General features: G+C 42.7%; 1 protein-coding gene across 8 annotated transcripts in view; it reads left to right on the forward strand.

Moving 5' to 3' along the window:
• Positions 1 to 786: 786 nt before the first annotated feature.
• Positions 787 to 27,368, forward strand: part of MAP2K5 (mitogen-activated protein kinase kinase 5) — a 270,804-nt gene continuing 244,222 nt past the window's right edge. For 3 of the 8 annotated variants that reach the window (XM_040493071.1, XM_040493070.1, XM_040493073.1), the window contains exons 1-3: positions 787 to 1,479; positions 8,384 to 8,432; positions 23,524 to 23,591. In XM_040493071.1, the coding sequence (XP_040349005.1) occupies positions 1,345 to 1,479; positions 8,384 to 8,432; positions 23,524 to 23,591 (252 nt within the window). In that variant the 5' untranslated portion in view covers positions 787 to 1,344. The remainder of the gene's footprint in view (positions 1,480 to 8,383; positions 8,433 to 23,523; positions 23,592 to 27,368) is intronic. The other 5 variants (XM_040493069.1, XM_040493072.1, XM_040493068.1 and 2 more) reach the window with 4 other exon arrangements.

Genomic DNA, 27,368 nt, shown 5'->3' on the forward strand with positions numbered 1-27,368 from the left:
GGACTAGACCAGATATTTTCTGCAATGATTTAATAAGAGAACAGGATGCCAGTACTCCAGCTGTCCCCTGGCAGTTAAACTCTTCCCTGAAATTTTTTTTTTTTTTCTTTTACTGTTGCTTTTAAATGAGGGGGCTGTTTGCTATTTCAGGGCAATCGTGGGGTTAAAGAACAACAAAAAAATCATACACTGTTTGCTCAAGTGGGAGGAAGACTATGATAATTCTGTATCTGTGGAGTGGAAGAAGGGGAAAACAGTGTTGAGCTCTTGCCTTACTCTTGATTTGGTGCACAAACGCCGTCAAGGTAAAGGGCTTGACAAAGTAGGTATAGGGGCGAGGCGGAGTTTCGTCTTTCTGGGGCTTCCGCAAACAGTACGCAATTTTAAGACGACAGTTGGGCTGGAGTCCGCCAAAAGCCCAGTTTAGTTTCCTCCTTCGTTTGCTAGATGGTTTCACCCGGCTGCCTTTAACGAGGGTCGCGAGTGGAAAAGAAAGGAGCGTCACTCGGTCGCCGCGGGCGACCACGGGCCGACGGAGACCTCCCGACGAGCCAGCCTAGCCCGGCCCTCGTGCTCGTCCCCGCCCCTCGCGCTCGCTCCTCGGGTCCCGCCCGCCGGGGCGCGGTGGCGGGGCTGGCCGGGAGCTGCCCTCATCCAACATGGCGCCGCGGGAGGCGGGTCCCTCTCTCCGGCTCCCGGGGTTCCGGTGCCGTGCGTTTTGGTTCCGGAGTAACAGTGCTCTCGCCGCGCCTTCCTTCTCCTTTTGCCGCTACCGCTGCCGCCGCAGCCGGAACGTTCGGCCCGGGGCGGCTGGGGCCGGGCCCGCGCGCGCCGCGCCCTCTGACTCGGGGTGGGGAACAGGATTCGCTTCCCGACGGAGGGCCCTCCTCGACTCTCGCTTGGTTTGGCGGCCCCGGGTCTCCTTCCAAACAGCCCCCGACTGAGTCCCCTCCAGTCGGGGACCCTCCCCTCTCCACTAAGGAAGAGTGGACACCTGCCGCTCTGTCTCCCTAAAACGGGGTCATCTCCTCACACCCACACAGACGGCAGGGGGCTTCACGATCCGGTTCGCCCTCTTTCCCAACTCCAGAACCCTCTGACCCCCGTTAGTTTATATTGGCCCCTGCCTCGTGCCCCGTCCACGCTCACAGAGAGGCAGCCCCAACCCCATACAGGCTGGGCCTGGCTTGCTGCCTGCGGGTCCCTTCCAGACCATCCCTCTTCTTCACTCCCCCGACCCCCTGTCCTGTTCCCCTCCGTCTCCTTGTCACCCTTTGGAGCCCTCGCCTAACCAGGATCCAGTGGGTACCTCCTGCCCCAGGATGTGAGCCCCTGTAACCTGTAATGCTGTGGCTGGCCTTTGGCCCCTTCCATGCCATGGAGAACCAGGTGCTGGTGATTCGTATCAAGATTCCAAATAGTGGCGCGGTGGACTGGACAGTGCACTCCGGGCCGCAGTTACTCTTCAGGGATGTGCTGGTGAGTGGTAATCTCAGTGTCCAAAACCCATTGAGGAGGGCGCAGGGATTTGTGGCGTAGTCAGCACCTTGACCGCTGAATCTCAGCCTGGTTGCCCAAGCTAGTGGCCGTGGCCATTGCTGGCCTCCTGTGGGGGCAGTTTTATTGCTTCCACGACAGACATTGATTAATTGCATGGACTGAAATCTGGCAAATGTGCAGGACCCTGGGGAACTAGAGATGAATCAGATTGAACCCCTGCCCTCAAGGAGCTCGCAGCTGGACTGGGACATACACACAGAAGCATCAACTGGATGCAAAAAGCTGAGTCTAGAAGTTTTTTTTCCCCCCAAGTGTTTCTCGGAATGTCCCTGGCCAGATTCCAGCCATGTCTTTCTACAGAGTTCCCTGAACTTGGTGACCAATAGGGAAAGAGAAACTAGGCAACTGGAACTTACCATGTTCAACAAACCCAAGGTGCCATTGGTTTTAAGATACTATTTTGTGTACCACTCAGAAAGAAAAAAAAAACAAAACAAAAACACTGCCTGTTAAACTGTGACATGCTGTGCATTATACAAAAGCAGCCCAATTTCAGAGATGTTAAAAGTGGAGGCAAAGGTGCATCTGAGAATCAATGCTGTGTTATTACTCTCAGGATATATTTCAAATAAAGTCATGGAACGTGAGAGCAGAGTGTAACCTCAGCAGTGGTCTGTTGAGACCTCTTATCTTTTTTGAGATAGTTACTGAGGAGTAGTGAGGTGAAACTGTTTTTCCAAAGTAGTGTTGCTCACGAGCGGGGGAGTCAGTACCAGAACTCAGATTTTCTTACTTAGTAATTTTTTTCCATGTGCTGCACTGCCATTTCTCATCTTTTAGCAGACATTTGAGATAGAGTGTATTGTGCCCATTTTATATATTGAATAACTGAGGTATCAGAGGCAGAACTGACATACCCAGAAGCATGTTGCAGGTACTAAATCTATAGCGGAAGTTACCTGCAGAATAAGATGGGGCTGGGTAAAGGTTCTTGGGAGGAGGGAGATTTGTGATGTGTTTTTTTTTTTTTTTTTTTTTTTTTTGGTTGTCATAGGTGCCACCATCAAAATTTGATTCCTGTACCTATATTTTGAATTCTGGATATTGCTGACCATCCAGACCATTACAGATTTTCAGGTGTCTGGGCTACGAGTCCAGAGGCTGGAGTGAGCCAGCAGCTTCCAGTCTTGTCCACCAAATGTTACCCTTCTCTTTGTGTCTGGAGTTCGCGCACTCGCATGCATATAGTTTTCTTCTCGTGACAAAGCCCAGACTTCTTAGCATGGTCCTCTAGGCCCGTCTGGATTGGCTTCTGCCTGCCTGCCTGGCACCACACCACACCACACCACACCACACCTCCCCTCTCACCACACCTCACGAGCATCCTGTGCTCCAGGTTACATAGAATTAACTTTGGTTCTCCTAGGCTGTCTCCACTCGGTGCTTTTCTTCAGTTAGCCAACTCCTACGTGTCCTTTCAGAGCCCAGCTTCCCTTTTCCTCTACCGTAGTCTTGGTTATGTGCCCCTCCTCTGTGTTCCCACAGCATCGTTTGGGCAAAGCTCACAGGTTTTGTCACAGTTTTATCTCTCTCTTCCAGTAAATGGTGCATTTCCGGAGGAGATGGACATTCATTTTCCCTCTTTCTCGTGCTCCGTAGGACCCTGAAATATTTGTTCAGATATTTCAAAGGGAGCGTTAAAAAAGATGCATGCGGTTATGGTTTTGTGGACAGCCTGCTAGGTTTTGAATCAAAACGTGGGTTTAATGGGGCGACTGGGTGGCTCAGTTAGTTGAGTGTCCAGCTCTTCATTTCAGCTCAGGTCATAATCCCAGGGTCGTGAGATCAAGCCCTGCATTAGGCTCTGTGCTGAGCATGAAACCTGCTGCAGATTCTCTCTCTCCCCCTCTGCCCTGTGTGTGCTCTCTCTCTCTCTCAAAAAAAAGTGAGTTTAATTGCAAGCAGTCTCACTAACTAGACAAGACACTCTACCTCTTTTAGCCTCAGTTTCCTTACTTGTAAAATGGGGACAATACCTGCCTTCAAGGCTTGTGAAGATTAAATTTTTTTTTTTAATGTTTATTTATTTTTGAGACAGAGAGAGACAGAGGATGAACGGGGGAGGGTCAGAGAGAGAGGGAGACACAGAATCCGAAACAGGCTCCAGGCTCTGAGCGGTCAGCGCAGAGCCCGATGCGGGGCTCGAACTCACGGACCGTGAGATCATGACCTGAGCTGAAGTTGGACGCCTAACCGACTGAGCCACCCAGGCGCCCCAAGTCTTGTGAAGATTAAGTGAGATCGTGTCTGTGATGAAAAAGATGTGAGCTTTCTTTCACTTTGCTCATTTGAAATAACAGAAGATATTTAGAACACAGTGATACAGTGTTTACAAACACAAACTCTGGGCCAGATTGCCTGGGTTTAAATTGCAAGCCTTACCAGACTCACTTGGGCAAGTGTCTTTTGTGTCTCAGTTCTTTACCTGTAAAAAAAAAAAAAAAAGAGGGGTAGAGGATGAAAATAATGCCCACTTCATAGAGTATGAGGACTACTGGAGTTGATACATATAAAGCACTTAGAACAATCTGGAATGAGGTAAATGCTCTGGTATTGTTGTTACAACATAAGGGACAGGGCCTGGGCCTTTTGCTTCTTAAGCATCTCTCTATTGTACCTTGGCTCCAGGCTGATTGGCTTTACTTTCTTTTTTTTTTTAACATTTATTTATTTTTGAGAGAAAGAGACAGAGCATGAGTGGGGAAGGGGCAGAGAGAGAGGGAGACACAGAATCCGAAGCAGGCTCCAGGCTGTGAACTGTCAGCACAGAGCCCAACGTGGGGCTCGAACCCACAAACTGTGAGATCATGACCTGAGCTGAAGTCAGATGCTTAACTGACTGAGCCACCCAGGCTGATTGGCTTTAAAGTAAACTTTGCACAATCGGTCCTACCATCTAGAGTGCCTTGTGTCCTCACATGTGCCTATGTGCAGGTAAGCCCAGGTGGAGCATGTTTAGAGCCCTGATGAAGGGCTCTTGACAATGGGTGCTGTGCTATCTCCTGTGTTCCTATAGCAGGCTCTACGAACTGCACGTACAGATCCTGGTGGGCACCTGTGATTTCTTCACCAGGGTCACATCATCTTTTCATCAAAAAATTGTCAAAAAACTGGACACCTGGGTGACTCGGTTGGTTAAGCGTCCGACTTCGGCTCAGGTCATGATCTTACAGTTTGTGAGTTCAAGCTCCATATCGGGCTCTCTGCGATTAGCACAGAGCCCACTTTGGACCCTCTGTCTCCCTTTCTCTGCACCCTCCCTCCAAATAAACATTAAAAAAAAAAAGAAATTGTCAAAAACCGACAGCTATATCAGCGTCTTTGGCTTGGAACCTTAAAATTTAAAGCCAAATGAAATCTGGAAGCATCCCCCTCATCTCATGTAACTCTCTTCTCCCCAGTTTTCAAATTCGGAAGTGTGAACCCCAGAGGGGTAAAATGCTAAAGCCACACAGCTCGTTTTTGGTAGGACCAGACACAGAAGCCAGAAGCAGTTTGTGGTCACTGAGTCATCTGTATCTGAGAGTGTTTTGTACCTGAGGTTGTAGTCGAGGGCTCTCATCACTGCTCTGTCAAATAGCTGGGAGACCTTGGACAAGGCACTTAGCCTCTCTGGGCCTGTGTCTGGGTCTGAATAATTCGGGACTGGCTGCAGGGTAAAGTAGGCCTAGCTGGTCTTCAAGGGCAGAGACATTTGATTATCTGTTTTTCAGCTTTCTGTGTTCTTTTCCTTGTAGACACAATCTCCGGTTTGGGGAAAATTGTGCAGGAGATCGCAATTAGTGGTGCAAGAGAATGTTCCCCCTATTCCTCTTGGTATTTGAATCCTGTCTCCCAAGTCCCAGCTCAGATTTCCTCTCATCTGTGAAGTTTTTACCTAGACTGAGCCTGTGATTTTTTTTCTGCCTCCTGAGTTAGCAAATACTGTATTTATGTCTTTTGTCTGGCTCTTATCAGCCTATAAGTGCACTGTATCGTTCTTCTTTTAGGTTTGTCTTTATCTGAGTGACCAGACTATAATCTTCCTAAATCTTACTCTTCTGTAGCCTACAGCTTTGTGATCTTTATGCTCCTGGCATGTGTAGATGCTTAATTATACTTTTGGTCCATCATATATTTGATTGATATATTAAAAGCATGGAGAAGAAAATGACCAAGAAATGATCACCATTAAAATATTTAAATTTAAGTTTTCTTTTGAAAGCTTCTTTAGGTAAATGTTATGTTGTGACTAAGACAGGGCTTTTTCTTTTTTCCTGGAAATAAGTCACTTAAAATATAACTGTAAAATATACATAAAATTATTAAATATGTCCCGGTTAGAAATGACCAGTAGGTATTAACTAATTTTGAAACTTTTCAACTCTTCAGCATTATGATAAGCCCCACCTTATTTGCTTTAACAGAACGATATGGCTGGTTGTGTTCACATGATCCCTCAAGCAAGTTTGCTTTTTTTTTTTTTTTTTTAACTCTTTTTCCCCACATGAGGTGTAAAGCCTATGTGACTCCTTGCTTATGGTGGTGGGCAAAAGGGGCCACTGCTGCCCCCCAAGGTTTTCAGCTACTTATTAGAAATTTGCTGTTTGATGGGATCTGCTACTCATAAGTAGGAAGGATCCTAAATTAATTTGCTGATGCTGTAGAGTTCATGGCACAAGATCTAGGTGATCAGAGTTCCCTGAAAGTAACGTCGACGTGGAGGGGTGGGGGTGGCGTCCCCCAGCTTGTTTTTAACCACACCACTAGTTAGAAAAGGTCCTCAATAGATGCTCTGGAAGGATGATGGGAGTGAACAAATGACTATCCACCAGTCCTCAGGTGCTGAAATTTTGGGTTTCATTGTTAGGTAAGCTCTATAACTTTCCAGTCATCAGTGACTTGTGTTATTAATTTAACAGACACTATTGTGGCACCTACCGTGTGCTAGACACTCTTAAAATCCCTTTATAAATGTGAACTCATTTCGTCCTACGAGGTAGGTACAGTTATGATCTCATTGCCCAGATAGACCCAGTCACCGAGCTGCTGAACAGCAGAGTCAAGGTCCAGCCCTAGCAGTCTGGCTGCAGCCCACACAGTCAGGCTTTACACTAGCTGTCTGTAGAATTTATTCCATACTCACTCTACAGTTTCCATTTACCTGTCAATAAATACTTTTACCTACAAGTGTGTAGAATTTTTTTAACACTGGATTTTTTTTTTTTTTTTTTTTACAAATACTTCCTCAGAGTTGATGTTGCATGTGCTAAGACTAGAGTCAGAAGGAAAAAAATAACCTCCTTTGGGTCTAATGAGCGAGGGTTGCCTAAGATAGTTCTCTTTGATCAATTTTATATGCACAGATTTATTTTTGAGGGGAAAAAAAGGCACTCTGGAGGCGAGGCTATTATGCAAATTTCCACTGCAGCGAAAGCTTCTAAAGAACTGCCTTCAGAAGGAAGTTGCAGCCGTCACTCTGCTAAGTGCCCCGCTTGGAAGAGCTGTGGGCTCCCTGCTGAGAACTACCGTAAGCCGCTTTGTCACCCGGCTGCCTGGTGCCAGTTCTGGCAGAGCCCAGGAGGGACATTGTGGCAGAGTCCGGGAGAGCAGTGAGGTTTGCAGACCGTTTAGGTGGGGCTGGACATCATGGAGGGTCATCTTTCCCGGTGCTGGCTATTTCTTGAGGATGTCCCATGCCTCTTGAGCTAAGCTGTCTCCATAGACTGATTTTTAAGATTTCAACTTTACAGGTTCATTTAAATATTGGTATCAGAATATATAAACTTAAAAAAAATTTTTTTTGTAACCTAGATTAACTCTGTTCCAGTGTCATTCAATATACGTTTTCCAGTTGCTTAGGAGTGAAGGTTGATAAAAATTGTTTCTATCAAATGTAGCATTATAGGTTATGGCATTATTGGAATAATATGTCACAGAAACTTGTTTTTTGAACTCTTTGCACTATGAATACAAGGCACGATGTTGCTAGTTACATATTAGAAGCTGCATTTGAGTGTCCACAATGTGCTAGGCTAATTTATGTATATTATTTAACTTAATTTTTACATTATCTCTCTAAGTATTACTAGACTCCTATTGGAGGATAATCAGATTGAGGCTCAGAGAGGTTAAGTAATTTATTTCCAGTCACAGAGCTAGTAGGTGCAGACCTGGGATTCAAACCCAGGCTAGTCTGACTCCTAAACCCCTTACTCTTTGTACTGGCATTGCACTCCACAGCCTCCCGTAGAAGAAACTGTTTATTTGTTTAATACACAAGGGTGTATTTTTTTATTAAAAATTTTTTAATGTTTATTTTTGAGAGAGAGAGAGAAACAGAGCATGAGCGGGGGAGGGGCAGAGAGAGAGAGAGAGAGAGAGAGAGAGAGAGGGAGGGAGGGAGGCACAAAATCCAAAGCAGGCTCCAGGCTCTGAGCCATCAGCACAGAGTCCAACGCGCAGCTCGAACCCATGAACCCATGAACCGTGAGATCATGACCTGAGCCAAAGTCAAACACTTAACCAACTGAGCTACCCAGGTGCCCCCACAAGAGTGTATTTGTATATACTGTTGAATCAAGAGGGAAAGATTGTTACGAATACATAGTAGAGGAAATTTTGTAAAGAATCTCCCCCCACCCCCCCACCCCCTGCCCCAAAATAGAGATTTAAGCTCTGGCCTCACATTGCTGGGCTAAGTGTGATTATGAGCTAATGTTTTTATAGTTTATGCCAACATTTCAAAAATCTTCTTCAGGTTCTCATATTTCCTCTAGGATTTGCCACATGTTAGCAATAAAGAAGATGGCTAATTGTGTTTCTTTATTCTTTCTTTGTTTAGGATGTGATAGGCCAGGTTCTGCCTGAAGCAACAACCACAGCATTTGAATGTAAGTCTGGCTTGTATACTTTCTTGACTATTTCTTTCTGCAGTAATTTTTCAAAGGGTTTATGGGTTGTATTACTTTAGAAACTGACAAAAACAGATTATTTATGATCATCATATGGTACATTTAAATATTTATAAATTAATGCAAGTTTAATGATGATACTGAACTGAGTAATATTTTCTTATTTAATCATATCTTGGGTGTGCATATTTCTATAATATAGCTTTAATTACCAACATGACCTTTATCTGCTCTTGCTCCTCACTGTAATAATATTGTGGGACGAAATGAAACGTGTAAACTACCTGTAGGCCAGTGATTACTGATTAAGAGATTGTAATCCATTACTGCTTTAACACAGCAACAGAGTAGAGCTTTTAAGTGAGCGTTGCCTGGAATAATTCTGTTTTCGTGGGGCTTGGTGTGGCTGCTACATGATGACAGTAACACTTCAGTCTTGAGTCCTTCTTCCTCACTGTCCCCTCCCCCACCAAAACCAATTGGCCTGGGGATTGGGAGGGGGCAGGATGGACTAGAAAACGAGTTTCACATGAGCCAAGTCATTGCAAAGGACGTCAGGGTCCAGTAATGTTAAGGTGAGAGTTTAGTCCATAGAACAAGGGCTCTGATGTTGAGAAGGATGAAGTAAGGATTTTTTCCCATCTGTTTTTAGAAGGTGAAGGCCACTTTGCCATTAGAAGATGTACGGTTTCTTCACACGATAGTTTACTTGTTGTTCTTGGTTTTTACGCAGATGGTTAATGACAGTGAATACAATGTCTTTTATTTATGCTCTCTTTGGAGGACAATTTGGTGGCACTTAACAAAATATAAAATGTGCAAAACCTTTGAGCAGGTTTTCTTTTAGGAGGCTTTTCAACAGAAATACCTGCACATGTGTTGAATGCCCTTCAAACAAAATATTCATTGTGGAATTTAAAAAAAATTTTTTAATGTTTATTTATTATTTTTGAGAGAGAGAGAGAGAGAGACAGCACGAGCAGGGGAGGGGCAGAGAAAGAGAGAGAGAGGGAAACGCAGAATCCAAAGCAGGCTCCAGGCTCTGAGCTGTCAGCAGAGAGCCCGACGTGGGGCTCAAACTCTGAACTTTGAGATCATGACCTGAACCAAAGTCAGATGCTTAACCAACTGAGCCACCCAGGCATCCCATGGAATTATTTTTAATAGCAAAAAATTAGAGGAAAGCTAAATTCCTAGAATAATGGATTAATAAAGTATCCATTATCTGAAGCAGCAGCCAATTGAGCAGCAGCTAAAAAGAATGATTTTATGCATCGACATGGAAAGATTTCCATGATACATTGTTGAATAAGTAAATAATATGTATGGTGTGATCCCATTTTATAAAATAGCTAATCTCTGTACCTCCCAGCTTTGTGTATATCTTGAGAGACAAGGATCTGCAGAATGCCCACCATAGTGTTTCCAGTGGTGTCCCCTTTGGGAAGTGGACTTGAGGGTTAGAGTGGGGAACGGTTGGCTAGATGAGCACACTTTTTACTTTTCTATACTTCCCTATTGTTTGAATATTTTTCAGCATTCATTACGTGTATTTAAAAGTCACTTGCGTAAAATTCTTAAAATGATTAGTACTTTATTAACCACACTGGACTGTATATCCTATTGAAAAATGGTACGCGTATCTGAGATACTAGTGTTGCAAGCTCTTCAGAGCTTTTTTGGTAAGTCCTTGGTGGTGCCCCGGATTTCATGGACAGGCTGATCGTTAACATCTGTTACTGTTGCCAGATGCTGTGCTAAGAACATTCCATGGTTATCTCATTTAATTTAACCTTCACAAATCTCCATGAAGTACTGGGAAGGACTGTTACTAGCTCCATTTTAGTTGAGGAAAGGATATCTGCTCTGAGCAGCTTGCTCGAGGTCTCATAGCTAGTGAGTGGTAAAGTGGACTTTCTCGTGTAGACTCCAGAACATGTATATATTCTCAACCACCGTCGACACGTTTTGGGAGTTGTCAAAATTCTTGAAATTACTTATTCTGATTGTTTAAGTGTAACAGAAAATAAGTTTATTTTGTACTTCCTATCTCTTTTTTTTTTTTTTTTTTTTTTTTTTGAGAGAGCATGCAGGGGAGGGGCAGAGGGAGAGGGGGACAGAGAGAGTATCTGTAGTAGGCTCCATGATGTGGGGCTTAATCTCATAACCATGAGATCATTAACTGAGCCAAAATCAAGAGTCTATTGCTTAACTGACTGAGGCACCCAGGAGCCCCTGTCCTTCCTACTTCTTGCTTTCTGGGTCCCACAGAGTGTCTTGACCCCACTGGCTTCCAGAGTGAGGGTTCATAGTAATAACATCGATCATTTTAGCTGTCATGTGTTGATGGCTTGCTCTCTTTCTAGCAATGGACTAGATGATTTACCTAAATTGTTGCTAATCCGGACAAAAACTCTGTGAGGTAGGAAAACTCTACCTTTGGGAACCTGAGGCCCAGAGACATGAAATGGTTGCCAAGGGTCATCAGCTAGGAAATGGAGCCAAGTTTAAACACAGTTGTTTTTGACTGTGAAACATGCACTTGGTATAACCAAGTGTGTCAGAAGCCTATGAAGTGTGTTAAGTATGGTTGACGTGGCTGATGGGTTTATGGTTTATGGGTATGATGGAACAACTCTTGGATAAGTAAAACTTTAGCCAAAAAAATACTTACAGCAATATATTTAATACTGAAAAATACACCTAACACAACAGAAAAAAAAGTGTGAATTTCTAGGTTTAAGTTCTAGGAGATCTCACTCCTTTACTGAAATAAGAGTGGCAACTCTATACCCATCTGTGTCTGGACAAGTTTTAGGCAAAAACAAAAAACAAAACCCCAAAACACACACAGACAAAATAGTAACAGTCCTTTGTTTCTTGAGCTTAGAGTACCGCATGCTTTCCCTTATAGACAGAATCCCAGCCTGGATTTTTTTATGATTGCTCTAGGATGACCTTATTTTCTGAACCAAAGATCTGAACTAATCAATGGAATCTATGTAGAAGAAGCATTTGGAAAGATGTAGCTTGTAAGCTAATTTGCTGACATTTTTGAGCATTTCTGTGGTCTGGAGCTATGATGGAACAACTTCCAAATAAAGAAAACTTTGATCAAAGATATATTTATGGTACTGTATTTAATGTTGAAAAGGATACCTAGCACTAATTGATTTCTTATGCAAAAGAGATGGTAGGGGTGCTGCCTGGTTGGCTCAGTCGATTAAGTGTCCGACTTCGACTCAGGTCATGATCTCGCAGTTTGTGAGTTTGAGCCCCATGTCGGGCTCTGTGCTGACAGCTTGGGGCCTGGAGCCTGCTTCTATTCTGTGTGTGTGTTTCTCTCTCTGCCCCTCCCTTGATCATGCTGTGTCTGTCTATCTCTCTCTCTCTCTCAAAAATAAATAATAAACATTTTTAAAAAATGAATAAATGTTAATTTTTTTTTTATAAAAAAAGAGATGGTATTGTCTTTAGCAATGTGAATTAAGCAACAAAGGGAAGGACACTGTCACGTTTACTTGTTCCACACAAATATAGAGGAAAAGAGTTGATAAGTGGAAAAGAGGGGAAAGGTCAGGTAATCTTAGATTCTTCAGTCTGAGAAGTGCCATCCGTTGGGTAAGACCTCTGATCCCACCAGATGGAGCTAATCTCCCTCCACACCTTTGCTAGAGCAGGTAACCCATGGGGCCTGCCTTCTGATGAGTTGTGTGCATGTTTCCCTTCTCACTAGATTTTGAAGGACTTGATGACAGGTCCTGCGTTTTATTTCACTCTTATTCTCAGTACTTAGCTTAGACCCTTGCTGAATAAAAAGAAATGTTGTGTGCCCATATTCAGATGGGAATCTTAACAATTACTGGGACCTAAAGCCAAGTAAGTAATTTGCTATTTGCATTATTTGTGTTATTACCCAGGCACGGGATATAAACTGGTTGGTGGTGGACCAGTCAGACTCCACACTTGACTGGGCCTTCTGTCCTGAGGGGGCGGAGGGTCTACAATGACGATATTCTTTCTGGTTTGTGTTCCTGGGAGTAGTGTTTCTGAGGGGAGTTAGGCTGGATAAGGGGAGGGAGGCCCATTTGTGCTGATCACCTCTTGGACCAATGGCCCTAAGTCTTTTTCATTTTACCCCTTTTAGGTCCTTTTCCCCTTATAACTAGAGCACAAAGCAAAATACTTTCCAACATATAGTGCTTGGTTTCTTTTTTTTTTTTTTAACATTTATTTATTTTTGAGAGAGAGAGACAGAGCATGAGCAGGGGAGGGGCAGAGAGAGAAGGAGACACAGAATCCAAAGCAGGCTCCAGGCTCCAGGCTCCGAGCTGTCAGCACAGAGCCTGACGCGGGACTCGAACTCGCAAACTGCGAGATCATGACCTGAGCCGAAGTCGGATGCTTAACTGATTAGCCACCCAGGTGCCCCTTGATTTCTTTTTTTTTTTTTAATTTTTTTAAATGTTTTTATTTATTTTTGAGACAGAGAGAGGCAGAGCATGAGCGGGGGAGGGGCAGAGAGAGAGGGAGACACAGAATCTGAAGCAGTCTCCAGGCTCCGCGCTGTCAGCACAGAGCCCGATGTGGGGCTTGAACTCACGGACTGTGAGATCATGACCTGAGCCGAAGCCGGACGCTTAACCGACTGAGCCACCCAGGCGCCCCCCTTGATTTCTTTTTTAATTAAGAAGGTATAGATGATCTTAAAAAAAGAATTCAAGCAGCATACAAATGAAACGAAAACTAAAAGTCTCCATTTCCCTAGTTTACTATTTAACAGTGTGTTCTGTATCTTTACAGAAGTTTTCTCTGTACATAATGCATACTATACTGCGACTAGTTCCCCCACCCCCACTTACCTTATATATATGCGTGCATATATATATGTGTATATATATATGTTTTTATGCATGGTATATATAACCTCTTCCAACATCACTGTGCACAAATCGACTTCATTCCTTTGGATGAGTACATTATACTTCATTTTATGGCCATGGCTTAATTTATTTAACCTATTGACGGGCTAGTCTTAAGTTGTTAGTGGTTTTTTAGTATTGGAAAAAATGCTGCAGTCAACAGCATTGTCTTATATCTTTCCACATGGTGGAAATATATTTGTAGGATAAATTCCCAGGAGTTGGAACTACTGAGACAAAGAGTACCCCTATTTTACATTTTAATAGCTATTACCATGTTGCTCTCTAAAGGGTAGAATCAATTTACACTCCCACCAACAATGTTTGAGAATGCCCATTTCTCTCTACCCTCACCAACTCTGAGTAATTTTTTATTAGCAAACTTCCTAGTCAGTGTCAATTTGAAAGGTGGGAGAGATTATTATGCTATTGTTTTATTTTTGTTTCTTCAATTATAAGTGAGCTTGAGTGTCTTCATTTGTATTTTGATCATTTTGTTTAATTTCTGTGAGCTGTTTGTCACCTTTGCCCATTTTCCTTTTTTAGGCTGTACGTTTCTAATTGACATAAGGATTTTCCAATGTTAAGAAAATTGGGGCTTTGTCTCATCTGTTTAGTTATTTTTGTTTAGTTTACTGCTTTCCTTTCAGCTTGCTTTGGTCTTTTTTTTCCCTCTGCTTTTTTTTTTTCCCATAGAGAGGGTTGAAATTTTTACATGGTCAGATTTATCATATTGTCCTTTGTGACTTCTGGATTTATGCCATTCTTAGAAAGGTCTTCCACATTCAGGTATTGAAAAAACATTCATCCGTATTCTTTTGTTCTACTTTAACAGGGTTAAGCACACACACGCATTAGGTATGTGCGTACATACATATGTTTGTACGTGTATTAGCATTTTTTTTTTTTTGGAAAAGAGTGTGCACCTTTTATTACAAATATCAGAAGATTTGAAAATGTTGTACCATCTCCAGTCTATTTTGGTGAGAGGAGGAATCAGGTGGGGAATCCAACTTTATTTTTCAAGCACATAGACAGTTGACCCCATACAAGTTATTGAATCATTTGTCTTTTCCCAGATGTGAGAACACTTCTGAGATAAAGCTGAATTCCATTACCATAAAAAATCTTGGCTGTTCGCATGTGTGGGCCCTACATATGCTGTAGGAGCCTGACATTCATACAGGCCCGGAGACCCCTGCTGATTTTCACAGTTTCATTAACAGATTAATGAGTACACCAGCACACGAGGTGATAAAAATCAGCTGTGCCCACTGATGAGTTTCCTGTGCATATCTGTTTCGTGTTCCTCCCCCTGGCTCTTCTCTAGACAAGTGGCTGCTTCAGAGTGACTGGTGAATTCTTACTGGTGACTTGAAAGAATCGTCTGAAGTCTGTGTAGACAAATGCTGACTTCTCCCTGTGAATACCATGTGGCCCGCTTTTCCGTGGCACCCTGACTTCACACATTTGGTCTGTAGCCTTCATAAGTATCTTCGCGCTTGTCAAACTGTGCCTCTGAGTTTTGGTTCGTAAAATATGGTTGTAGGATAAAGCTTTATTTTACTTATGTCTTTCTCTGACCGTGATCATGTTATGCTCACTTCTCGTTTCAGTTGTTTCATGAATTTCTGGAAGATTATTTTGGGTGGAAATTTTAAAGCCGGTTCATCATTTTAAATTTGGCATAATATGACCACTTAAAGGAAAATTGCAATGATATAAGTTGTGATAGACAACCGTAGCTGATGACTGGAGAAACACACCTGTAGGAGATACCCTTCATGTCCAAATAGCAAAGACTGCCTCATTAAGAATGATTGGATGAGAAAAGTCTAAATTATAAAATGTTTGGAAATAATAAATTGTTTAGAAAAAATGAAGTTTCATTTTTTTTTCAAAATTTTATTTATTTTTTTTTTAATTTTTTTTTTTAACGTTTTATTTATTTTTGAGACAGAGAGAGACAGAGCATGAACGGGGGAGGGGCAGAGAGAGAGGGAGACACAGAATTGGAAGCAGGCTCCAGGCTCTGAGCTGTCAGCCCAGAGCCCGACGCGGGGCTCGAACTCACGGACCGCGAGATCGTGACCCGAGCTGAAGTCGGCCGCCCAACCGACTGAGCCACCCAGGCGCCCCCAAAATTTTATTTTTTGAGAGGAGAGAGACAGAGTGTGAGCAGGGAAGGGGCAGAGCTAGAGGGGGACACGGAATTTGAAGCAGGCTCCAGGCTCTGAGCTGTCAGCACAGAGCCCGACACGGGGCTCGAACTCACGAACTGCAAGATCATGACCTGAGCTGAAGTTGGATGCTTAACTGACTGAGCCACCCAGGCACCCATGAAATTTCATTTTCTTAAACTGTAGTATGTGTAGGAGATAAATGGTTGCTTATAGGCGGAACCAGGTAGGTTAATGAAAAATTGTAATTCACAATTATACAGTCTAAAGATTATTTAACAGGTGAGAGTTTATTTTACATCCTAGAATTTGAGACTATTTGAAGAAAGCTTTTATGTATTGAAATTTTGGTTTGCAATGTCATCCATGTGCAAAGTCCAGATCCTTTTTAGTCTTATGAGAGTAATTGCTTATTTGTAATCTTGCTATGTTGCATGAAAATTAAGAAGTTTAATTCCTTTACCCAACTGCCAGGCTAGTTATTCCTGGAGGGCAGCAGACAATGCTGCTCATTCTTGAGTCTCTAGAACCCCGTCCTAGTACCCAGCACACGGTAGACACTCATACGTGTTTCTGGAATGCACGGATGGTTGAAGGAATGAAGTAATAAGGACAAGCCTTTTGTATCTCATCCGACACAAAATCATGTTACCTCTGGCTTTAAAATATATCCAGCGCGTGATGACTGCTCAGAATCTCAGCCTGGTTCGGGCCACCATCTTCCCTCACCTACGATGACAGGACTGGGATGATGGTATCCTACCTGGTCTTCCTGAAGGTATCTGCTTTTGCCTCCACACAGCCTCTTCTGCACATAGCAGCCAAAGTGATCCTTTAGAAGTGGGATCACAATACTCAGCACCGTCCAGTGATTTCCATCTTACTCAGGAGTAAAAGCCAAGTCCTTAAAATCCCCTACAAGGCCCGGCATTTTCTCATCTGCCCCCAACCCTGCAACAGCACTGATTCCCTGAACTCATCTGTTTCTCTAGCGCCCGCCTGCTGTGCTAGCCACTCTGCCTTTGTTTCAGTCTCCTGAATATGCCAGGTATTCTTCTACCTCAAGGCCTTTGCATTAATTGTTCCCTCTGCCTGGAACACCCTTTCCCCAGATATCTGTGCAACCCATGCCCTCATCCCGTTCAGTCTATCTCAATAAGAGTGTGAGCTACTAGAGGGCAAGGCTTTTTTCTGTTTCTACTGTTACCATCCCCAGTGCCCAGAACACTGCCTGCTACATGGGGACACTTACATATTTGTTGGAGAGAGGAAGGGTGCAAAGGAGCGAAGAAGGAATCAGGAGGGCGGTGGCATGGAGCTGAAGTAAAACTCATGGCTGTGAGCGGTGCCTGGGTGGGTCAGTGGGTTAAGTGTCTGGCTCTTGATTTCAGCTCAGGTCATGATCTCAGGGTTGTGAGATCGAGCTCCACACCCAGTGCAGAGCCTACATAAGATTGTTTCTCTCTGGGCGCCTGAAGGACTCAGTTGGTTAAGCATCTGACTTCAGCTCAGGTCATGATCTTGTGGTTCGTGGGTTCGAGGCCCACATCATATTCTGTGCTGATAGCTCAGAGCCTGGAGCCTGCTTCAGACTCTGTGTCTCCCTCCCTCTCTGCCCCTCTCCCACTTGCACTTTGTCTCTCTCTCTCTCAGAAATAAATAAACATAAAAAAAATTAAAAAAAAAAAAAAGATGGTCTGTCTCTTTCTTGTGCGTGTGTGTGTGTGTGTGTGTGTGTGTGAAAAAAAAAAAAATCATGGCTGTAAAGATTTGGCCATAAAAGCCAGACTGCTAGTCCTGTCCAGATCTTAGATGCTACACCCGAGAAGGGCTCTAAACTTGACAACCTTTCTGATAATTTCTCGTTGATACGTGTTTCTAACTTCTACAGTTATGTCTGCATGTCTTTCCTCTTGCCTTGGAAAAATGCCTTTGCTGTAGTTCTAATTGACTCTCACCTGGCACCGAAGGAATGTGACAAATGACATCTTATATATTGCCTTAACTTTCTGTGCTCTTTGTAGAAGCTAGATTGTTTCTCTCAAAAGCCCGTTCGAGCCCCGTCCCTGCAGTGGGTGCTGTTTCGCTGACAGCTCCCTGGCGTCTGTTAGGTGACTGCTGTTTACCTTGATAGGCACTGTGCTTGCCATCCTGACCGCCCCTTACCTGCGGCTGCCTCTCCTCCATTGGGCCTTTATGTTCCTCCTCTTGGTTTCTCTTTCGGATTGCATGTTGCTTCAAATAAAATTGCTAACAACATATGGCCTGTTATGATTCTCTTTTCCCAAACTCTGCCATTTTGTGTATTTGTGACACACTGCAGATTTTGTGAAGATTGCTTCATAATATTTGTTTTCCATCTGCTGCACTCTATTTGGTATCTTGCTAGGATTTTTTCCTCCATTTTAAGTGACATTAACAAAATCCAGCCAGTACATAGACTTTCTGGTTCTACTTTTGCTTCCCTAATGTGCTGGAAAATCATATTACTATGCTCCAGGCAAGTAGAGAAGTCTGGAATTCTCATTGTGAACCAGTGTATCAGATCTATCGCATGCCAATGCCCCCCCCCCCCCCTTGGTCATATCTAGTAATGCTTTTTTGGTCAGATGGTAAAGAACCTCTGTGGATAAGACAAAAAGTTCAGATTATTTTTTCTACTTCTCATCACTTAGTACTACTACTTCCTCGTGTTCTTCAACAACGTTATTTATAACCTTGAAACTCTTTGTGCCACGTTAGTAAATTGTTATGATTGACACTTCTGTTTAGTGTTCTTTCTATAGCTAATCCAGTTTGATAGGCAAATAGCCAGAGTGTCTGCTGGAATGGCTGTGTGTGTCCAACTTTTAACAGGGAAGTGTTTTAAGTTACTGTTATACCACATTGCTTGGTATGCCTTTCTACTTTCTTACCCTCCAATGACTTCTAATACCTGTCAATTTACTGTCTTTTATTTAAAATTTTTTCCAGCTTTATTGAGATATAATTGATGTATAGCATTGTGTAAGTTTAAGATGTACACCCTGCTGATTTGATACAGTTATATGTTACAAACTGATTACCAGCACCGTAGCAATAGCTAACACCTCTAGCCTGTCCTATAATGACCGTTTCTTTTTTGTGGTGAGAACATTTAAGATTTACTGTCAGCAACATGCAAGTATATGATACGGGGTCATTAGCTGTAATCCCCATGCCCTACCTTAGATCCCCAGACCTTGTTATACGCATAACTGTAAGTTTATACTCTGGCAGAAGCTCCCCATTTGCCCCCAACCCCAGCCCTTGGTAATCGGTAATCATACACTCTGTTTTTTTAGGTTTGGCTTTTCAAATTTTCACATATAAGTGATATATAGTATTTGTCTTTTTCTGACTTAGCATAATGCCCTCCTTGGGATTCATCCAAGTTGTTGCAAACGGCTTTTTTGTGGATGAATAATATTCCAATGTATATATACACCATATCTTTATCTGTTCGTCTGTTGGTGGACATTTAAGTAGTTTCCATATCTTCACTATTGTGAATAATGCTGCAGTGAACATGGAGGTTCATATATCTCTTTGAGAGAGTGATTTAGTTTCCTTTGGATAGATGTCCAGAAGTGGAATTGCTAGATCACATGGTAGTTCTGTTTTTAACTTTTTGAGGAAACTCCATACTGTTGTCTGTGGTGGCTGCACCAGTTTGTATTCCCACCAACAGAGCACAAGGGTTCCCTTTTTCTTTTTTCTTTAAAAAAAATTTTTTTTATGTTTATTTATTTTTGAGAGTGAGAGTGACAGCATGAGTGGGGAAGAGGCAGAGAGAGAGTGAGACACAGAATCCGAAGCAGACTCCAGGCTCTGAGCTGTCAGCATAGAGCCTGACGCAGGGCTCAAACCCACAAACCACGAGATCATGACCTGAGCTGAAGTCGGCCACTCAACCAACTGAGCCATCCAGGCACTCCAAAGGTTCCCTTTTTCTACACATCCTTGTTGTCTCTTGTCTTTTTTTTTTTTTTTTTTTTTTTAAGTAGGCTCCACACCCAGCATGGAGCCCGACGTGGGGCTTGAACTGACTACCCTGAGATCAAAACCTCAGGTGATGGTCTTGCAGTTTGTGGGTTTGAGCCCCACATCGGTCTCTGTGCTGTCAGTGTGGAGCCTGTTTGGGATTCTTTCTCTCTCTCTCTCTCTCTCTCTCTCTCTCGCCCGGCCCGCGCCGCCGAAGAAAAGACCTACGCTGAGATCAAGAGTTGGACACTTAACCGACTGAGCCATTCGGGTGCTCCTTGTTGTCTCTTGTCTTTTTTGATGCAACCATTGTGACGGATGTGAGGTGATAGCACATTGTGGTTCTGATGTGTACTTCCCTGATGATGAGTGATAGAATATCTTTTCATGTGTCTGTTGGCCATTTGTGTGTCTTTGGAATGTATTGTCTTTACAGAGAAGTGTATTCTCACTTTAACCGTCAGGGCAAATGGTATGACTGCCATCATGGGGGTAGGTAGCTTGGGTTTTGCCTTTTGGCCAGAATCCTCAGTCTTCTCATAGGTGTGAGGACTTTCCAACTCAGTCTCCTCTCCGACAAGAACGGGGTCTTCATGAAAACTGATCACAAATAGTACAGAGTCTGTCAGTCCCCCGAAGAGCAGTTTATAAAGAAAACCGATACTTCGTAAAACAGAGGTTCTTATTAATCCATAAGAACCATTAATTACTATGTCATCTAAGTCTCATTTTATCCCCAGGCTTATCACTTCTCGGCCTTTTGGCTGAGATCAAGTGAAGTCTCATTTTATCCCCAGGCTTTATTAGAATGCTTCTTTCAACGTAGCCAAAATCTTTTCCTTGGAGTCAGACCCCTTGTGGGACATCTCCAACACTTAGCACTAGGCTGGCTCTTCTGACCTTTTGGCCTCTGCTTTCTGTCCACTTAAAGCCAGGTGTCCTTACAGTATTTCATGGAACTGCTAACCAAGAAATTATTCTGGTAGCTGACTTCCCTCACAGATTTGTCTTTTTTCCCCCTGAAATAATCCCTTAGAGATTTCATGGAATTCCAAAATCTTCTGTTTTAAGTAGCCTCAAGGGTTCAAGTTCTGGCTTTGAGAACATAGAGAACTCTTTTATTGTTGGGTTGTTCCTGATTGAGAGAGACTGTGATTTAAATGATTTTTCTGGAATCTGTGCCCTTGCTTCACAAATTATAAAAAGGGTTTTCACCTGTTTTATTAAACGCCAAACACTTCCTCATCCTGTGTGAACAATACCTTATAGAGGTCTGTGTGTATTGAAATTTGAATGTAAACAGTTCCTTTGTAACCACGTCTCTGTAGCTAGCTGTGGTGTAGATGTGAGAGTTACAAAAAGTGACTTTGTTCAGGCTGGAAATTTTTACCAAGTTCAGGACTTTATCAAGAACAAATCATTGTAGCCCACATCGAAACAGAGAATTTGACTTGGTTTTAAAACAGAAATGTAAAGTGTTTTCATGTGTGGTAGTATATAACATTATGTCCCTTTATACTGTATCTGGTTTTCCCTCCTTTGTTTCCTGTATTTGTAAGAAGAATCTTTTACTTAACCTTGAAAATACTAGTTTCTAGAATTTATGTAGACACTCCTCCTGTTTCCAAAACTAGAATGGCATTTCTTTCCCAGTTTGGCTTTTAGTGTCTGCAAAAGGAAGGAAGGAAGGAAAGGAGGGAGGGAAAGAGGCAGAGTGGAAGGAGGGGGGAAAGAAAGGAGGAGTTAGGTTCCTCTATGGTCCCTTGCACCGGTAACATTGTTAGGCCTGTGCCTTCTTTGTTACTGAAAGTGACCGCCGTGTGTCTTTTATACTAAAACAGGCAGCCTTTAACAAAGTACAGTAGTGACTCTGGACAGCTCCTATTTATGTCGATATTTAAACAGTGTGACTTGATGATACTGGTTTACATTGAATTGGGGAACTCTTTGGGAATGAACTGCAATCCGGGATCCAGGAACAAATGCTTTGGAGAGAAACCCCAGTGAGAGCAGTTGGCTTGGTCACCGAGCAGCGCTGGCTGAACTGCTGGTTTCTGTCGCGCTGTCAGACAGATTGCTATTGGCTGCTGAGGAGAAAAAGGAAGTAGCATTTTGCTCTGAAACAGGCTAATTAGGAGAGAATACAAGCTCCCTCCTAGGGTTTCCATGACCTGGCCACTGAGCAGGGGAGTATCTTCAGAACTGCAGCTGGATGGGAGGGAGGGCCCACTGAGGTGTGGTGGGCGAAGTTCCACATTCTGGACTGAACTGCCCTGTATTTTCAGTAAGAGTCCCCAGAGCATGTCACGTAAGCTTATTCTCTTCGTGACCTGAGATTTGTCAGTTTCTGCAGGCCTGGGATCAGGTTCTCTGCATCTGATCAAATCAGCAATTAGATACTCAAGAGTGACCAAAAAAAATTAACAACACTGATTGTTTAACAAGCACATCGGAGCTCAAGCATCCAAATTGAGAGAGAGCCTGCCCTTCTCAGTTGTCCCTAGGGAGGCTGTGCACATCTTCCAACAATGTCACTATTGCTCAAGATGTTTTTGGCATTTTTCTTTCAACCATACATTTAGAATCGATCGCATAGGCTGTTCTATCGACAGATCTTTATCTTCAGAAGGATGAAGTGGCTAACTAAATATTCTAAAATATGCAAAAGTTGTTCTGAGTCCTGCCTGGCAGATAGTGTAGGCAAGTGATCAGGTAGGCAGTTCCAGTTTGGGTTAAAAATGAGATCTGATGTTTCCACGTGGTCTAACTTTGGGTTCTTAAAGCAGTTTTTGAAGAGGTATTTCAAAACTATTTTGAACAGGAGAAGCATCATTGAAATGTTTCTGGGTATGGCTGCTTTGATGATATGTTTATTCAAATGTATACATTCTGATTATGTATTTTGTAAAGTCTAAGTATCCTCTGGTTTTAAGACTATCAAATTTTTTCAAAAATAGCACGAATGGCCACTTGAAGCTTACTTGCTGTGGTCAGGGTACCCAGTAGAAATGAAACTGTTCAGAAAGAGCAAGTGAGCCACCAGATAGAATGGGATGTGGGGATAACTGCATGAGAGTTGCCTTGCAAGGTATAACCTTCTGCTGAACTTCCCACTCGAAGTTCTTCTGTGAAAAGGGAATAGCAATAATCAAGTCATAGTGTCCACATCGTGGGATGGAGGTATGGCATGGGAGGCACAAATCATGGTGCATTGTGTGTAGTAGTGTTCAGTACCTGTGAGCCATTTGCATCGTGCTGCTGTGACAGTGATTGCTTGCCTGGGAGAGAGGAGGACTGGACAAGTAAGGGATAGGGTGATGTGTGGGAAAAGAAAAGTACTGAGAGTAGAAAAGACCTATAGCCTCCCTTCAGTTTTTAAAGTTCTCCACACCAAACCTGTTTCGTCATACTCCAGTGACACTTCACCCTGGATACATGTCATGATTGACAAGCAGAATTTTTCTGATTTTCAGCTGTCCCTGAAAGTTTTAGTTCTTTATCGGGGCCCTGTTCATATTCTGTACACACACACACACACACACACACACACACACACACACACACACAAACCCCAACTGAAAAACAAACCAATAACCTCAACGTCCTCAAAAATACAGTGTTGAAGCTTTGGCTGTCACGTTGTGAAAAGCAGTTGTATTATGTTCCCGGCCAACATGGTTTTTGTACATTTAAAAACTGCAGGTCTTGGGGCGCCTGGGTGGCTCAGTCGGTTAAGCGTCTGACTTCAGCCAGGTCACGATCTCGCGGTCCGTGAGTTCGAGCCCCGCGTCGGGCTCTGGGCTGACGGCTCAGAGCCTGGAGCCTGTTTCCGATTCTGTGTCTCCCTCTCTCTCTGCCCCTCCCCCTTTCATGCTCTGTCTCTCTCTGTCCCAAAAATAAATAAACGTTAAAAAAAAAAATTAAAAACTGCAGGTCTTATCTTACCCTATGTTTCCTCTTCAACAGATGAGGACGAGGATGGTGATCGAATTACAGTGAGAAGTGATGAAGAAATGGAGGCAATGCTGTCATATGTAAGTATACTACAAATGAGGACTGTTTTTTAAAACGTTAATGTAGTTGAGGATGCTGCTTCTTGGCATGGGGAAGATCTGAAAGTAAATCACAGTTACCATAACATTTTTATGTATGATATACAGGGTTTTCAAGGATTTCCTTACATGAAAGTTAAGGACGTTCTTTTCAAAAGACACTTACTGATCATATCATGAACATTAAGAATGATGCATCTTAATGACTTTTGCATTAGGTATGGTGCAGACTAAATGGACTATCAATTTCCTGTATTTTTTATGCAGTACTTAAAGTAACGGCTCATTAAAAATGAACCCCTGGGCTCTAAAAAATTTTTCAAAATCTACTTTCAACTGGAGATCTCTTTCACCCTTCCCAACAGAGTATGGTTATAATGTAGCTGCAGGCTTGGTGTGGATACATGGTTTAAAAATGTATTCTCAGTTATTTTATGCACTAAAATAACTCTTCCTCCCTCCCTCTTTCTTCCACCCCAGAATGAATGGGGTTACTTACTGACTCAAAGTGATTTGAATATATACTGAATGACTTTTATGTTTCAAATTTCAGTGAACATTTGCGTTAGTGTTTGTCTCAGGACTGAAGTAGATAAACAAGAGAAAAGGGTATATTTCTAAAACTTTAATACTCAGCTTGACAAACCCAGCTATGATGAAGGGGCATTGCTTTTCTGAGCCCTGATTTATGCTGTCTTCTTATTTTGTTTTATTTCCTCTTACTCATTTTTTTCTATTTTATCTGAATTTGTAATCTGTTTACAAAACCTTCTCTAGTGGCCTGGTGGAAAGAGCACTGGACCCGAAGTCAGGAGACTACTGCTCTTCTCTGGCTTGCTGGCCTTAGGCAAATCACTTAACCTTTCTGTGCAATAGTTGCCTCATCTGTCAATTGTGGATAATAATACTTGTCCTTTCTACTGCACAGGGTCATTGTAATGATCAAGTGGGATAATAGATGTGAAAGCCCTTTGGAAAGTTAAAAGTTCTATACAAATGCAAAGTAGTATTCTGGTGGAAATGATGGAGTCAGGGCCCTTGCTGGTCAGTGAGACTCTAATCTTAGCCAGCAGTGAGGCTGTAGGTTTTTGATGGACCTCAACTTCAACCAGGATATTGTTTCATTGTGATGAAAACTGTAAAATATCTGTATGGGTTTCCGCCAATAGTTTTAATTTAGGGTAGGAGGAAAGAGAACAAGAAGGATGGCATGATTAACAGAGCGTTGCATTCAGACCAGCACAGAGTAGGAAAAGTCAATTTCCCATTGACTTCCCATTAACTTATTTGAGAGTCTTTGTGCACTGAGAATTTAGAGCAGGGCTCATCAGTACCTTGAAGGGCAGAGTAGGGTTGTCTGCTGAAATGTCTAGCACTGGTATTGATAGATTGGCTAACTCTCCTGAGAATGTGACATGCTTATATTTAGAAAACACACACGTACAGATGGGTTCTAGTTTTTTCACATACATCCATTGCAGAGAGTACATTACTGACATCAGTGTACTTTTATTATGTCTCTGACATAACCACACGCAAAGGTGTGCTTTCAAAAGTGTTCTTTTGGGAAGATCTGACAAATTGTGCTTTGTGAGAAATGTTACTGCATGTGACCACAGCGATGATAATCATTTCTGTTTCTAAGTGCCTACTCTCTATATACTAGATGCCTAGCGTATTTTATTTTCTTTGGTTTTAATAATGACTCTGTGAGGTAGATACTATAATCCCTACGTTTTAGCTGAGGAAGCCATGGTTAAGAAGTGTGCCCAAGGTCTTAGAGCTAGCGTGAATGTGAATGTGGAATTCAAGTCCAGCCTGTCCTTATGCGAAAGCTCATGCTATGGAAGGTGTTTCATGCTGTTTCTGTCCCATCCACCTCTTTGCACATTGGTGTGGGAATCTTTCCGTCACCCTCGTTACTAAATTCTGAATGATTTGTGTGTAGGGCGTGCCTTAGTTGAGCTATCTGTAGTATATATTCCTTATGATTGATGCTTATTTTTTCAAATGCAGTATTTATTTTTGTGTTGTAGGAAAATATTAGAGTTATGTAACTGTCCTTAAACTTAAACGTTTCTGAGATTTCTTTAGAGCCACTTTTTAGTCTGAAAGAAATCATCCAGCTCATTGACCTCCAAATCTGTGGATTTTGTGAATGAATCCGTTTTTATTTTCCGCATTGGAGGGCGGACACTGGCATTGTAACCTTTTATTTTGCCAAATAAACACATTAACAAAATAAACTAATAAAAATTGCCTACTGTTAACCATCATTTTACTAACAAATAGAGTCATTTAAAGGTTAGAGATGGTGGGCAATGCATAACCTCAAAAGTAAAGGTGACCATTAAAGTGAGTCAATTTAGGGGCACCTGGCTGGCTCAGTTGGGGGAGTGTGCTTGTGGGTTCAAGCCCTACGTTGGGTGTAGAGATTACTTAAAAATAAAATAAGATAAAATTAAATTAAATTAAATTAAATTAAAATAAAATAAAATAAAAAATAAAGTGAGTAAATTTAGTTTTAGGTAAAACGCATTACATTTTTTTTCTTTTTATTTTTTTAAATTGAAGTATAGTCCGCACACAATGTTATATTAGTTTCAGGTGTACAACATAGTGAATTGATATTCTTCTTTATTATTTTTCTTAATTTTTTAATGCTTATTTATATTTCAGGGATAGAACATGAGCAGGGAAGGTTAGAGAGAGGGGGAGCCACAGAATCTGAAGCAGGGTCCAGGCTCTGAGCTCTCAGCACAGAGCCCGACGCGGGGCTCAAACTTTCTAGCCATGAGATCCTGACCTGAGACGCTTAACTGACTGAGCCACCCAGGAGCCTCAATATCCTTCTTTTTTTAAATAAATGCTTATTCAGTTTTGAGAGAGACAGAGAGTGGGGGAGGGGCAAAGGAAGAGGGGGACAGAGGACCCAAAGTGGGATCCGCACTGACAGCAGCACGCCCCTCGCGGGCCTCGAACTCATGAACTGTGTGATCATGACCTGAGCTGAAGTTGGATGCTCAACTGACTGAGCCACTCAGGTGCCCCAATAGTCTTTACTTTTAGTGGATGGCAAAGACGTTTTTATGAATTGGCAGTGGCCCGTGCACTGTGGTCTGGCTGATCAGGTCCAGGTTTTCTCATTAATTCACTTAAATATTTATAGCCGGGCATCTGAAGTCCTCAAAGAATTTTAACTTATGTTCTTGTCTTCTGATTCTAAATGTTTGAGCAAAATCTTTTTAAATGAAAATGAAAATATCCCTGAGAGAGATAATAAGCTTTAAGTCATTTAAAGCCTAAATGGATTTCCTTTTCCTCTTATCTATTGAGACAGCCCTACCATCCTGTACGCTTTATGTGTTCTGTTTATGTAGAGTCGGGCCCTGAATAAACATTTAAAAAGTAGAGAGTAGGGGAGCCTCTTCCTCAAAAAGCACACAAAACATTGGTTGGCTGCCATTTTGATCTGTCTTGGTTCTTATGATTGAAATTCCTTTGGGTTCCAGTTTGTCCTAAGGAGAACCATTTGGGCCTAATGTCACAATAGATTTTGGTTGAGGGGCGCCTGGATGGCTCAGTTGGTTGGGCGTCGGGCTGCGGCTCAGGTCGTGATCTCACAGTGTAGGTTTAAGCCTCGCATCCGGCTCTGCGTAGAGAGTGGAGCCTGCTTCGTGTTCTGTGTCTCCCTCTCTCTCTCTGCCCCTCCCCCGCCCATGCTCTGGCTCTCTCTCTCTCTCTCTCTCTCTCTCTCTC

Source organism: Herpailurus yagouaroundi, unplaced genomic scaffold (genome assembly GCF_014898765.1).
Source record: "Herpailurus yagouaroundi ecotype Mexico unplaced genomic scaffold, PumYag 184, whole genome shotgun sequence".
Classification (NCBI taxonomy): Eukaryota; Metazoa; Chordata; class Mammalia; order Carnivora; family Felidae; genus Herpailurus; species Herpailurus yagouaroundi.